Here is a 13,268-nt window from a genome sequence, read left to right as displayed (position 1 = left end):
ATTTTTCTGAGGATTTAACGCAAATCTCAAAGTTCCCCTCATCTCAGGGTGCCAGTCTTGCTGCACCAACTCCACTGATATAAGACCCAGTTTAAGGTTTGGTGGTTTTCCTTTAGACGTGGCTCTGTGCTGAACACGTGAACTAAATGTGCAAAAGGTCCTGTCTGAGACGAGGACGAGGCACGGGTCCCTGAGAGGGTCTGCTGTAAAAATGTGCCGCTGTGGCAGTAAGGGAGCAGCTGGAAGAAGCTCTCTGTGTTTCTGTTTCTGTGGTGATGACTGTGACGTTAGACATCACCTCAAACATCCAGAAACACGCAGAAGAGTCAAACACGACCTTTTATTGGAGCTCGCTCAGATTGTGAAGCAGAAAGTCTGGATTAACTTCTCTCTTAGCAGGTTTAGGGTTTGTTGAGCTCAGCTTACACAAATAAACTCTGGATCCGGATTGTTAGCACAAACCTCTGGTGTCTGACGTCTGTGTTCTTGTCTTTAAATAAGTGAAGCTGTTAATTCTATTAAAAATAATAATAAAATCTCACATTCACCTGAAAACAACTGGGAATGTTTAGAGAAGGACCCCCACCCCAGGACACGCAGACTTAATGTCCGCCCCTGTTGATGAATAAGTGAAATTGTTAAGATGAAGAAGAGAGATCAGGTGATCTGCTGTTCCTCAGACTCGTGTTTGTCCTGAATATTTAACTCTTTACTCTGTGCTTAGCACTTCAAAGTTGCTCTTTGGGTCAGATAAGCGCGTTTTTATTGTAAACACTGAACTGATTTCATGTCCTCCGCTTTTTCTGGGTCTTTGCACACCTGCGGGACGTGTGCAGGTGAAAAAGTGGCTCGCGCTGTGATTCTCGACGATTTTTCTGCAGATTTGTGACGGAAGTGGCGGAGGGTCCTCTGCGCCTCGGAGCTGCGCAGTAGCGCACTGGGTGTAGTCTGGACTCTCGTCTTTTCCTGCTGGAGTTTGTTGCATGGCGGCGGCGGACACAAAGAGCTGAGGCCGAGCGCAGACCCGCACACCCCACACAGCACACAGCACACAGCACAGCCGGACACGAGCTGCGGAGGCGGCCGGGACGGAGACATCCGCCGTACGCTTCAGTCGCTGCCCGGAGACGGTTCATGTCGGTAACCGGAGAGTTTCTGCAAACTCTGAAAAGTTGAAGGAGAGTTCGCGAGGGAGCCGCGCGCAGTCTTCTGGTCGTGAGGGAGGACGGAGGGGGCAGGAAAAATGCCGAGTGTGATCCGGGCTCTGGTGGCTCTGAGCTGGGCGGCGGCGCTGTGCGTGCGCGCTGCCATGGACGAGTGCTCGGACGAGCGGGGCCGGCCGCAGCGCTGCATGCCCGAGTTCGTCAACGCCGCCTTCAACGTGACGGTGGTGGCCACCAACACCTGCGGCTCTCCGCCCGAGGAATACTGCGTGCAGACCGGCGCCACCGGGGTCACCAAGTCGTGCCACATCTGTAACGCCCGGGACCCGCGGAACCACCACGGCGCCGCGTACCTGACCGACTACAACAACCAGCAGGACACTACCTGGTGGCAGAGCCAGACCATGCTGGCGGGGATTCAGTACCCGAACTCCATCAACCTCACCCTGCACCTCGGTAAGACCCCGAACGCCTCTCGCGCTCACCGCCGCTCCGAACCCCCTTTAAGAAACTCCACATTTAAGCTTTTCTTTCCTCCCCGCTGGAAACAGCTGCACAAACCAACACAGACACACATGTTTACGCATCTGGATGAGTCAGTCTTTCATTCGGCTTACAGCCAAAACACTCAAACCACACCGTTTTACACAGAATCCCATATTTAGTGTTGCGAATTTCTGCGCTTCAGGTCCGAGTGCAGCTCAGTGAGCTGTGTGTGTGTGTGTTTGGAGAAGTGCTTGTTTCACGAATTAAATGCACGTCCTCACATTCCAAAGCAGATGAAAAGCTGCGGTGGAAGCAAACTGGATGGAAAAGTTAAAGTAGTGTAATTTTCTATGGAGTCTGGTTGGGAAATAAAGAAGTTGCGAAACTCTGGAGGAGATTGATTATCTGATATGGCTTCAAACAGTCAGAAACAAGAGAGGCATACGTGACCACCGTGTACTCAAACTTTCTACTCAGTCTGACCCCTCCACGATCCTCTCCGCTGAGCCGAACCCCCCTAAAAATGTAAATTTCGGGTTTCTTCCTTTTCTGTTAAAACTGCCACACGAAACTACACAAACACACATCTGCGGGTCCCTCTCTTTTATTCGGCCTCAGCCAGCACACCAAAGCACTCTCTGTTTAATAGAATTACACTATAAACTTGGCGCTTCTGGTCTAAGTGCAGCGCGCTGAACAACTGTGAGAGGTGGAAATGCTCAGGTTCACACTGCAACTCGAACATTTAAATCTGTGGAATTTTCTATGGAGTCTGGTGAGACTTTCCTCAGCCGGCGAGATGACTTCTACTTGTATTAACTTGAGTTCTATTTTTTAAGATGGCGCTGGAATCAGGGGTGTAGGTGTGTGTGTGTGTGTGTGTGTGTGTGTGTGTGTGTTTGGGGGGGTCGCAGCTATTTTCTGACCTGACTGAGAGCAGGTGGAGCTCGTGCTGGGTCTCCATCACGTCTGCGGTATTTGCTCGCTCATGGTTTGAGTTGGCAGCTCGGTGTCCCAGCCGCCTCTGAACGCACCACCAGCACTGTGGATTCAGTTGTTGGTGTTTATGATTCTCAGACATGCTCAGGGTCTATTTTGACCTCTTTCAGCCGCATCTCCTGCTTCCCCCGGGAATATTCATCCTCCCTGTTTAAACAGGATGAAGTAAATAAACTGTAGCTGAGCCGTTGCAGCTCATGAGCTCAGTCATTTATTTATCGCTGCATTTCTTCTGTATCAGTCCTCCATCAGTCTCTGTGGGCTTCATGTTGGCATATTTTTAAGCTCGATGAAAAAGTTTAAATTAGTCTAATTTTCTATGAAGTTTGGTGGAGACATAAAGGGACTGTTTAACCCTGAAGAACGTTTTTTTCTGATATGATAGAAAGTATGCACCGACTGTGAGGTGGAGGAGAACGCTCCCAGCTGCCTCCTGTCGCTGCTGTGCGTCTGAATGTGAAGTGAAAGGTTTGGATTGAGCTGTTGTAAGCTCAGTCAGGATGATCTGTGTCTCTGCTGGAAGTCGTCTCAGTCTTCCTGACTCGGCCTTTTAAAAATACCTGTCTATTTCTGCCGCCTGAGGCCTCCTCTGTTTTTAACAGTGCTCCACATTCCTGAGGGCTTCGGTCATGCCGCTGCTTGGAGCTGAGCTGGGCTCTCTGTGGCCTCAGGTGCTGCTGGCTTAATTACACGCCGCCTTCTCTCGGCCCGCGGCGCTGCGTGATCAGAGCTCGGCTGCTTTCAGGTGTGTGAAGTCACGTCATCGTGGCACAGATCTGTGCAGTCCAGGGATCCATGTAAAGAAAGCAGGAAGTGAGCACCTGAGCGGCCCCATCTGAGCCTCCAGGTTGTTACTAAGGAGTCTCGAAGAAGTTGTGAAGGTTGGCGTGCTGCTGGTCGACGGATGCATGAGTCTACGAGCACACCGGCATGCATGTCTGTTAACCAGGGGTGTTGAACTCCAGGCCTCGAGGGCCGGTGTCCTGCAGGTTTTAGATCTCACCCTGGGTCGACACACCTGAATCACATGATTAGTTCATCACCAGGCCTCTGGAGAACTGCAAGACATGTCGAGGTCATTTAGCCATTTAAATCAGCTGTGTTGGATCAAGGACACATCCAAAACCTGCAGGACACCGGCCCTCGAGGCCTGGAGGTCCCTACCCCTGCTCTAAATGGTTGCTATGTGACTGTTTACACATATCTGCTTCCAGCACCTTCCACAGAGAGTCCTGTCTCCACCTACACCATCTGCAGCTGGTGGTGCTGGTCACTCCTCTGCTCGAGAGGCCCTCAGCAGGCAGAGAGCTGGTTCACGTGACGCTGCATCGAGGACCTCTGGCTGCAGTTTGAAACAGTGACGCCGGTGCTCGTCGTGCATCAGTCAGTGCTCGCGCTCTGCTGCGGCCCCGCCTGAACCTCAGGACGCGCTGACGGTTCTCAGGTTTTAATCTTTCAGGAAGTCATCGCGTGGCTGTTTGTTGATGGTTGAACAGCTCGTTGAGTTTCATGAACGCAGAGTGAGGAGGTCATTTCCTGTTGATCTGATCTCCTAAATACAATCATTTCTCACAGGAACCTCAGACGGAGCAGAGGAACTGCTGAGTCATCTCTGCTGAACTTCAGGAGTGCGAGTCTTTACTTCAGCTTCGGCTGTAACACAGAATCTTAAAAACAATGCTTCTGATGGTCCTTCATGTCCTGAGAGCAGGTTTGATGCTTTACTTTATGGAGCGTGATATTAAAGGTTTAGGAAGCGTCTGACCAATCCAGTCATGGATTACAGATGATGGTCTGCAGTAACATGAATTCTAATCTTCTTACCGAAGCCTTTAAAGAGCGTGTGAATGACGTCAGGTGCTGATTTATTGAGGTGATTCACAGGTGGATCAAATTTAAGTTCAATTTGCCGTCGAATCGCAGCTCGCTCATGTTTCATCTCTAAACCTGTGAATGAGTTTAAAGTGTGAGGACGATAAAGCTGCAGCTTAATCTCAGGAAACCCGCCGTGTGTGACTGCAGTGCTCAGGTGTGTGTGTGTGTGTGGGGGGGGGGACTCTTTGATGTGCTGCAGTGCGTCTGCAGCGGGAAAGCGACATGTCCCGACTCGATGAGGCCGAGGGCGACATGAAAGACCCGCAAAGAGGAACACACCGTGCAGATGGACGCAGAGGGGCCCCTCGTTTATCTGGATTCACCAGCACGAGGACTTCACAGGACAGGCTGGCGGCAAATGTTTGATGTAGAATTAACAGAAAATTGAATGAAGTCTGGTCTAAGAAGAGATTTGTGGGTTTGTGTTGGTGTAATCAAACATTTCCCGCCTAACGGACTGAGGGAGGAACGTTTCTGTTCTTCTTCGTGTTTTGATTAAATGAACTTTATCACGTCTGTGTCTGAGTTTGTTCAGTACACGATGACCTATCCTGCACGAAGGCTGCTCCTCCTCCAAACCCTCCACATTCCTCTGCCGTGAAGAGCGCTGAATATTAATGTGAGTGTGTGAAGGAGGGGCCCCCCGAGCCCACCGCCACATCGGAAACTTCCTTCTAGCTGAAATCAATCTGGCTTCCAGCAATCATTGAAACAACATTTACTGAATGTCTGAGGTTTCAAGTGTCGGTTGGCTTTTGGTGTCATTCGTTGTCGCTTCTTCTTCTCCTGTGGTTATTGTGGTGGCACAGGTTGGTGGTTACCATGGCGAGATGAGCAGCACGGTTTTAGAAAAGCTTTTCTGAGCCTAAAGTGGAATTATATGTGTAGGTCTTATTTATCGCAGACGCCTCTGAAACCGCGTGCCGTCACCTGTCGGGCACCTGATGAGAAAAATGGATTTGTGCATCGCAGCGACGCGGCCCACGACGGCTGTGATTGGCCTGTTCAGTGCTGCCGTTTCCTCCTGGACGCTCCCTGTGCGTACCTGGCACATCGTACTTGTGTTTGTGGAGTCGCAATCAAAGTGTGGAAGGTGTGTCGTGGTGCCCAGAGCAGGTGAGGAGGCCAGGAAGTCGGACACAGGAAGGGTATAAAGACTCCTGTCAAAATAAAAGCGCGTGTGCCGACTAAACTCTGTGGCTGTGATTTGAAGCCAGGTGCATCAGAGAATCTGAGACACCAGCTCGGGTGTCCCCACCTCCACTTTTTCCCACCACTGAGTTTTGTTTTTTCCCTGAAAAAGAACTTTTAGTTGAATAAATGCAGTTTGTTAGATTCATAATGACTCATCTGTTCTGACGTTTTCGGGGTTGTGGGAGCAGCAGATATGCAGACTTCCTCCAGCTGCTCTGAGGGGACACTGAGGCGGTCCCGACCAGCCGAGAAATAAAATCTCTCCAGTGTGTCCTGGGTCCTTCCCGGGTCCTCCTCCTGGATGTGAGACGCCTCACCCAGGATGCCGAACCATCTCAGCTCAGATTGTAACTTTCACACTGCAGACCAAACATCCAGATGTTGGGAGTTGGCTGCGTTTTGGACCTGATGATCCTCGGCTGAACATGATGATGATCGCTCCACAGCAGCTGATGTGTGAGGCGTCTGTTCGCTGTGAGTCAGAGAGCAGTGCACTGTGGGAAAACCCTGTTTCCCAACCTGCCATCAAAAGACATTTTTCTTCCTCTGGAGTGTCCAGCTGTTGCAAATTATACCAGTCTGAGGCTGTGGGAGGGGGAGGGGAGGGGGGCATTGTTTGGTGTCTCAGGAATGAGCGCAGCGTGGGAAACTGGGATGTGGAGCGATTACGAGAGCCGCACAGCTGGACGATGGCTGCTGGCTCATTGCAGCTGATGAGAGAGACCCCCAGTCCAAAGCCACCCTTAACCCCTCCACTACCTTTAAATTTCCCCTCTGGTCTGACGGTCTCGTGGCAGACGTCGGCCTCAGGGGTTCAAAACCCCGTCAGGTGTTTCTTCAGAGTCGCAGGTGAACTTTAAATCTTCCTCCTGCCTCTGAAGATTCCCGAGTTTTTCATCTTTTGATGAATTCATTGATGTTCGGCGTCCATGTTCAGACTTCAGAGACGCTCAGGTACTGAAGCGCGTAACGGACCCCTCCCCAGACGGTCAGAGTGAGGCCAGCTGTTTGCATGTGACGCTCAGCAGCTCGTCTTAAAGGAAGCTCGCTTTCTTTAACTTAATCCCAAAGCCTCCAGAGTTGGAGAGTTTGGATCTTTGAAGCGAACCTTGATCTGCTGCTGTGGACGAGGTCAGTAGTGAAACGCAGTTCAGCCGTCAAGTGTTTTTACCTCTTCGTGTTTGAATAACAGCCTTTACATACTGAAGCCTTCACGTCGCTCTGCGTGGAGGCTGCAGGTGCCTCGATTGGGTTGATGTTTATGCTGCGAGCCTCTCAGGCTCAACTGTTTCAGCTAAAATGAGTGTTTTTGTCACTGGAGTCTGGTGGGACTGCAGAGATGGTCATCTGAAGGCCTTATGACCTTCAACAGCAGAACTTTACCAGTAAAAAAAGTCATTAAAAATGCTCCAACAGCACAAACACGGTACACAGGTCCAGCTCAGGTGAAGCTAGCAGACAGCTAGCAGCTACAGCCACCTGTGTCACCATTCACCTGTCAGTCAAAGAGGCCACGCCCCTAAGAATCCAAACTTTAAGCCCTGATCCTGTTTAAGCAGATGGGTTTTGTAGAGTTGTCATATCTATAGAGCTGTAAACATGTTTAAAGTTGGAGTCTGTGGGCACCGACGCACTGCCGGAGCCTCTGGTGGACGTCACGGGAACTGCAGTTTCTGTCAGATGGATTAAAGCCAACGCTGGCTGTAATCCAGGTCAGTTTGAAACTTTAGAGGATAAATGGTAAATGGCCTGTATTTATATAGCGCTTTAATAGTCCCTAAGGACCCCAAAGCGCTTTACATATCCAGTCATCCACCCATTCACTCACACATTCACTCACTGGTGATGGCAAGCTACGTTGTAGCCACAGCCACCCTGGGGCGCACTGACAGAGGCGAGGCTGCCGGACACTGGCGCCACCGGGCCCTCTGACCACCACCAGTAGGCAACAGGTGAAGTGTCTTGCCCAAGGACACAACGACCGAGACTGTCCGAGCCGGGGCTCGAACCGGCAACCTTCCGATTACAAGGTGAACTCCCAACTCTTGAGCCACGATCGCCCATTTAAATTTGAATTAAATAATCTGCAGAGACGGCGGTCAAAAAGGAAGCGAGTCTGTGAGGTTGAAAGGAGAGGTGTTTAGGGCCCATCTGATATCTGGTAACCTTGGAGCTTAAAGCCGAGGTGCCGGCATCTCGGGCTGAAAGTCAAGGTGACTCGTCTGCTGCAGATAAGACGAGAAAACATTTCCCCTCAGAGGGAAGCGGCAGCTGAGAGACTTCCACACTGAAAGTGTCTTTAATCGGGTTTTTATGGGACGTGGTTTCAAACCTCAGGGCTGTAATCATGTGATCGCCTCCTCTCGTGGCTCCATCACAGATCTTCTGTTTGTAGGAGTGCAGACTCACTTTTTCTCCTTTTAAAGCCGCTCTCACAGGCTCGAGCCGAGAACGTGAAGTCAGACGCTGGAAGTGAGTCTGAAACATCAGTTATCCTGGTAAATATTAAATAATAATTTTATGATTGAGTTTTATTATTCTAGAAAGAAACAGTTGCAGTATTAAAGTCACAGTTCGCTGTCAGCTGTGTTTATTATTCTGGATGTGATTTCCAGCCGGGGCGGTGTAGTGAGACAGTTGGTGCTCTCAGTCAAAACGGCTTCTCTTCCCGTTGGCCGGTGACGCTGCTTCTTCACTTGGCTGTCACATTCCGGTCTGTGCAGGGCGTCAGATCCACGCAGCGACCGGCTGCCGACTGGTGTTTGTCCAGATTCATGTTACTCATACGAGACAACAGAAAAGCTTCAGTGTGAGAAGCAGGAAGAAAAATCAACCTGAGCATCCACAGGATTATTGAAACTGCTGACCTCTGACCTCTGACCTCTCAGAGGTGGGTCAGCTTTATATGTCCGCAGTTTGAAACAAAGACCTGAATATTTGAATTCTGCTGCCGAATAGAACAGGACAATAGAAGGATGCAGTGACACGAGTGTTTCTGCTCCGTGATGTTCGGACGTGGTGTGATGTCATATTTATGGTCACATGTGTCACCCCCTCACATTCAGCTGCAGTGTTTCATTGGTCGGGACAAAGACGGAGGAGGAGCAGCTGTATGCTGAGGAGTTTTCCTTTCCTTCAAAGCTTTACCCACTGTGTGTGTCTGAAAGTCTCCACGGTTTAAAGGTCAAAGTGGGCTGGCTGTGTGACAGGAAGCACTGGCTGACATCCGGGTCCGTGACGCCGTCCTTCGCCGTGCGTTTTCTTGTGCATTCATTAACAAAGTCTTTTTAGCTGCTCTTAAATCGCCTGCCGAGCAGCTGCTCTGACGACTCTGACCGGGTTAATCAAAGTCTGGAGCCCGAGGCGCCGTCTCGCGCTGCCTGATATGAGTCACCTCGAGCTGGCTGCTGCCTCACATCGCATTAAGAAACCGCACTTCCTCCTCTTCCTCGGCAGCGTCACCTTCAGCTCTGAACCAGCAGTCATCTCAGGAATTCAGACTTTCCCTCAGACCTAAACAGAGTCTGGGATGAGCTCCCATCCCCCTCCATCAAAGACAGGATGAATCCTATCAGGAGATCAGAGGCAGGAGGCCTCGGCTCCTCCAAACCCACAAACCTCCTCTCTGCTTTCTTTAACGTGGAGGCGGCGGCGGTGTTGGGGGAGGGGCCGGCGCCTTTGACAGAAACTTGGTTTATGTTGCGTTTATCGATGCACTCACCCCAAATATCGATATTTTAATAAAAACCTGCAGACGCTCGATCGGACTCACCTCAGCTGAGGTCGTGTGTCTGTGTCCTGACGATGTTTTGGTTTCGCAGATATTGTGATGATGATGATGATGTTTGGATGTTTAGCCCTCTGTGATTCCCGCTCTTTGTCTCAGAGATGGTGTGGGACGGACTCTGAGCCCTGATTGGCTCATTCGTCAGTAACTCTTCTCTCAAACATAGTTTCTGTGAGTAATTAAAATCCGTCTGTTTGTAACACGCCGCAGAGGGCGATTTGGCCGCTGAGCTCAGCGAGCTGTGAAACTGTCAGGTAAATGGTTAGAAAGAAAAGTTGGTGCTGAACAAGAAAATTGCCCGTGTGTGTGTGTGTGTGTGTTGGGGGGTCGGTCTAATGAAGGTGAACCAGCCGACACAAACAGACTGAACTATTTGTGAGGAGGGCAACGCTTCCCACCAACAAACATCCACCTTTCAGCTCCGGGGCCTGAAATTCAGATATTCCAAAGTTGGGGGAATTCCCCCAATTTATATATGATCCAGCCTGCAGGTTTTCCATCGCCCTCTTCCTCCCTCGGGGTGTTTTGCTGTGATTTCTGCTCTCTGTGTTTTTGTGGCTTCTTTTCTCTCGTCTCCGTGGTCGATCTGCTCCTGCTGTCACCTCAGGCTGTTGTTGGCGTTGCCCGTCAGAGGATCCTGAGGATTCTCGCTCACCGGCACTGCTGATCACTCCTGAAACAGCAGGAGTGTCCTGTAGTCCTGCAGGCCGTGACTGTGAGCAGCAATTTCAGCGTACAAACTGTTAAGTTCAGTGCGCCGCGATGTGTGGGTGAACGGCCTCGTGCTTCAGACGCTGCGCTCGCTCTCTGTGTTTCTGTGGATCGCCCGCCTGTTTCATTCATTTAGTTTGAGTATAAATGTCCATAGTTTGTCTCCCTGATCGCTGATAATCCCGATCGGCCACGTTTGCTTTGACTTGCTCGTGGACTTTAATTGAGAATTCACTGATTACTTCACCACAGTGAGTCTGAAGGTCTTAATCGTGAAAAGTGGAAATTTCCAGGCCTGTTTCCAGCTGCTGAAGCTTTATTTACCTGCCCCCCCTGCTCTCCCTCCATCCTCCCCCCACTACAAACGCTGTCCTTTTCTTCTCCTGCTGTTTGTACTTTAAAGTGAAGCGTGATGAGTGAACAAACTCCACATTCTCGTTGCTGTGTGCTAATTAAAAGGCCCGCGGTGCGTTCAGGGTCACCGCTGGACTTCTGTAACAGAGCGAGTCCAGTCCTGTCCCAAACACTGAGGACATGTTGGATTAGAGGGCAGTCGGCGGCCGTGGGTCGTAAACAAATTCTTTCATTTTTATTCTTAGTTTGTTGGATTAATGTGCTGTAAGATTCAGACTGTGGGGGTTTGTTTTGATTCATCACTTCTCTCTCTACAGTTAAATAAGTGTGAGTATGAGAAGCTGAAGGAAAGGGAACGGATTTCTGTTCCGACCAATCAGGTTTGAGCTGGCTTTGCCGCGGTCTGAAACGCCATCAGTCAGACCGTCTCAGCTGCAGTTCAGCGTTTTTTAAGCGACGGCCTCACAGACGTCCTGATACCTGCTGAGTGCAGACTCAAAGTTTCCTGTTTGTTGGTTAATTAGTGATAAAAAGTTGATTGTCAGCTGTTCTCACTGCAGCAGCACATCTGTGCAACATTTTGGGGTGTTTCAGTGTTTAGAGCTTTAAAAACAAACAAACAACAAAACGGGTAAATTCAAAGATGGCTGACATGAGGGTGAAGTGTGGCTCAAACCGTGGCGCTGTGATTGTGTCCTGCAGGGCCGTGCTCGCTGTGAGGGGACGGCTGACCTGTGGGAGCTGTGCGGCCAAAAACAGTCTGATTATTAAACACGATTCAGTGTTTTAATGTTTATGGGTGATTTCCTCAAACGTTGCACAAACTGTCATTCAGATGAAAAACCAGTAAAAGCGTGAAAATGGCGTCTGCTCGGCTGACGTCTCAGTCACCTGCTGCGTGGCGCCCTGAAGCCTCTTTCTGTGGCGGCTGAACCGCACATCGAGTGAGAGTTAAATGCTTTTAGGGCCAAAGTGCAGCGCTGTAAATAAGTGAGGTGCGTTTGATTTATCACCCCAGACAAAAACAATTCAAAAGTCATAATTTTACCCTGATTAAATAACTTTATTGATCACTGAGGGTGAGATTACCCGGCGCTGTAACCTGCACACAGCAGTGGTTCAGTGGCGAGCGGTCTGTGGTCACAGCAGAGTTTACTGCAGGAAGTTCTCCCCTTGATGTCGATTGTTTTGACCCTCTGCATGAATTTAAAGGGAGATGTTCAGGAGGCGGGGCCTTAATAGCGCGTAGCTGCCATCTTCGTGTACAGTCTGTGGCCTGAACCATGGTCGGTGTGCGACGTCGTCTGAGGCGAGTCGTGTACGAGCTCGTCGGTGCATTTATTCTTCCTGTCACCTCCTAAACTGTGGAAGCTGCGACAGGCTGTTATTAAACTCACATCTGGATCAAACCCCCGCCGTGACGCCACGCTCGCACAGGAAGTTAGAGCTGTAATTACAGCTTCACGTCGGATACTTTCCACCGGAGACGAGCTGATGAGAGTTTATGGGAGCTGCAGATTTACCTGTTTCACTGCACATGAACATAAAAACGAGCAGCTGATTTATTACTGCAGCTCAGTGGTCGTTCCTGCGTCTGAAGCAGGTTTTAATCTCAGATTGTTTCTCTGGCCTCAGACCCAGGAATGAAGCACGTTTGTTATTTCATGGAGTCGTGACTTGATTTTAGCAGCTGGTGATTCCTGACGTGTGAAACTTGGATTTTTGTTGCGTTTAGTTTCATCCATGTACCTGAAACCTCAGGATGTCCTTAAAACTCAGATTTCTGTGTAACTTTGGTCTGAAACAGAATGTCACAGATCGCCTCTTTGGTCCTTTAACTTCCGTTATCTCCCATCACGTGAAGTTTCTGCCTTTCTTCCCACCGTCAGATTAGAAATGGGAATAAACGGGCTCATGTTGGCTCAGACTAAACAAACCGAGATCAGATAAAGCGAGCGGGTTCAGAGTGGAGGCTGAAAGAAGGGAAGATGTCTGTTCTCTTATCGTGTTTCTTTAAAGGATTAGACAGCAAGCGCAGACACACGAGGGGAATGGGGACAGACGCATCTTCTCTCCTCTTTTCTTCCATCTTCTTCTTTTATCTTTGTCATCACGTTTTGACCTGAGCTTGAATGCGTCAAATCTGGGAGAAAAAATCTGCTATCCTAGCCGCTCCTAAAATGCAAAGTATGCCAGAAGCTGGTGGGTTTCAGATATTTTGCACTGAAATCTCTTGTTATCAAAAAAGGTGAGAAACGTGAAAAGACATGTTTATCTGGCTCGGTGATAGAAAGGTTTGCTGATGACCCGGTTTGTGTTGAGCTTCAGCTCCGAGTCTGTGGACAGAGGAGTTCACGGTCCTCTCGGATGAAGATGGCGCTGACAGATGGTCTGAGGTGTTCATGCTGATGTGCTGAGTTTGGGTTTTGTGCCTGATGGATAAGCATCTCCACTTTGGCCTCGTCTGCCTGAAGCACACAAAGTCTTTGACCTTTAACCTGCTCTCTGAGGCCTGCAGAGTCTGAGAGCTGTTGGGTTTTCTGCACGCTCTGACCTTGGGCTGAATTTCCTGGGACATCCACTCCTGGAAGGATTGGGTCATTAACACGAACCTGAATGCTCCAAAACCTCTGCTTGCACAGAGATGCTTAAACTTTCTGCTCATCAGTGAACCAATGCATTAGATTAGCAGCACCAGC

The 13,268-nt window shown here is 49.8% G+C and overlaps 1 protein-coding gene across 3 annotated transcripts in view; it reads left to right on the top strand.

Annotated features, from left to right (window-relative positions):
• lamc1 (laminin, gamma 1) overlaps positions 1-13,268 on the top strand; it is a 66,670-nt gene that overhangs the window by 13,231 nt on the left and 40,171 nt on the right. Inside the window, exon 2 of one of the 3 annotated variants that reach the window (XM_039602120.1) lies at positions 1,268-1,619. In XM_039602120.1, coding sequence (XP_039458054.1) covers positions 1,268-1,619 — 352 coding nt within the window. Of the gene's footprint in view, positions 1-903; positions 1,620-13,268 lie in introns of those variants that run through there. The other 2 variants (XM_031732153.2, XM_031732152.2) reach the window with 2 other exon arrangements.

This window comes from Oreochromis aureus, linkage group 18 (assembly GCF_013358895.1).
Source record: "Oreochromis aureus strain Israel breed Guangdong linkage group 18, ZZ_aureus, whole genome shotgun sequence".
NCBI classification, from domain to species: domain Eukaryota; kingdom Metazoa; phylum Chordata; class Actinopteri; order Cichliformes; family Cichlidae; genus Oreochromis; species Oreochromis aureus.
Note: the sequence above shows the minus strand (reverse complement) of the source record. Positions and strands in the feature narration are given on the sequence as shown.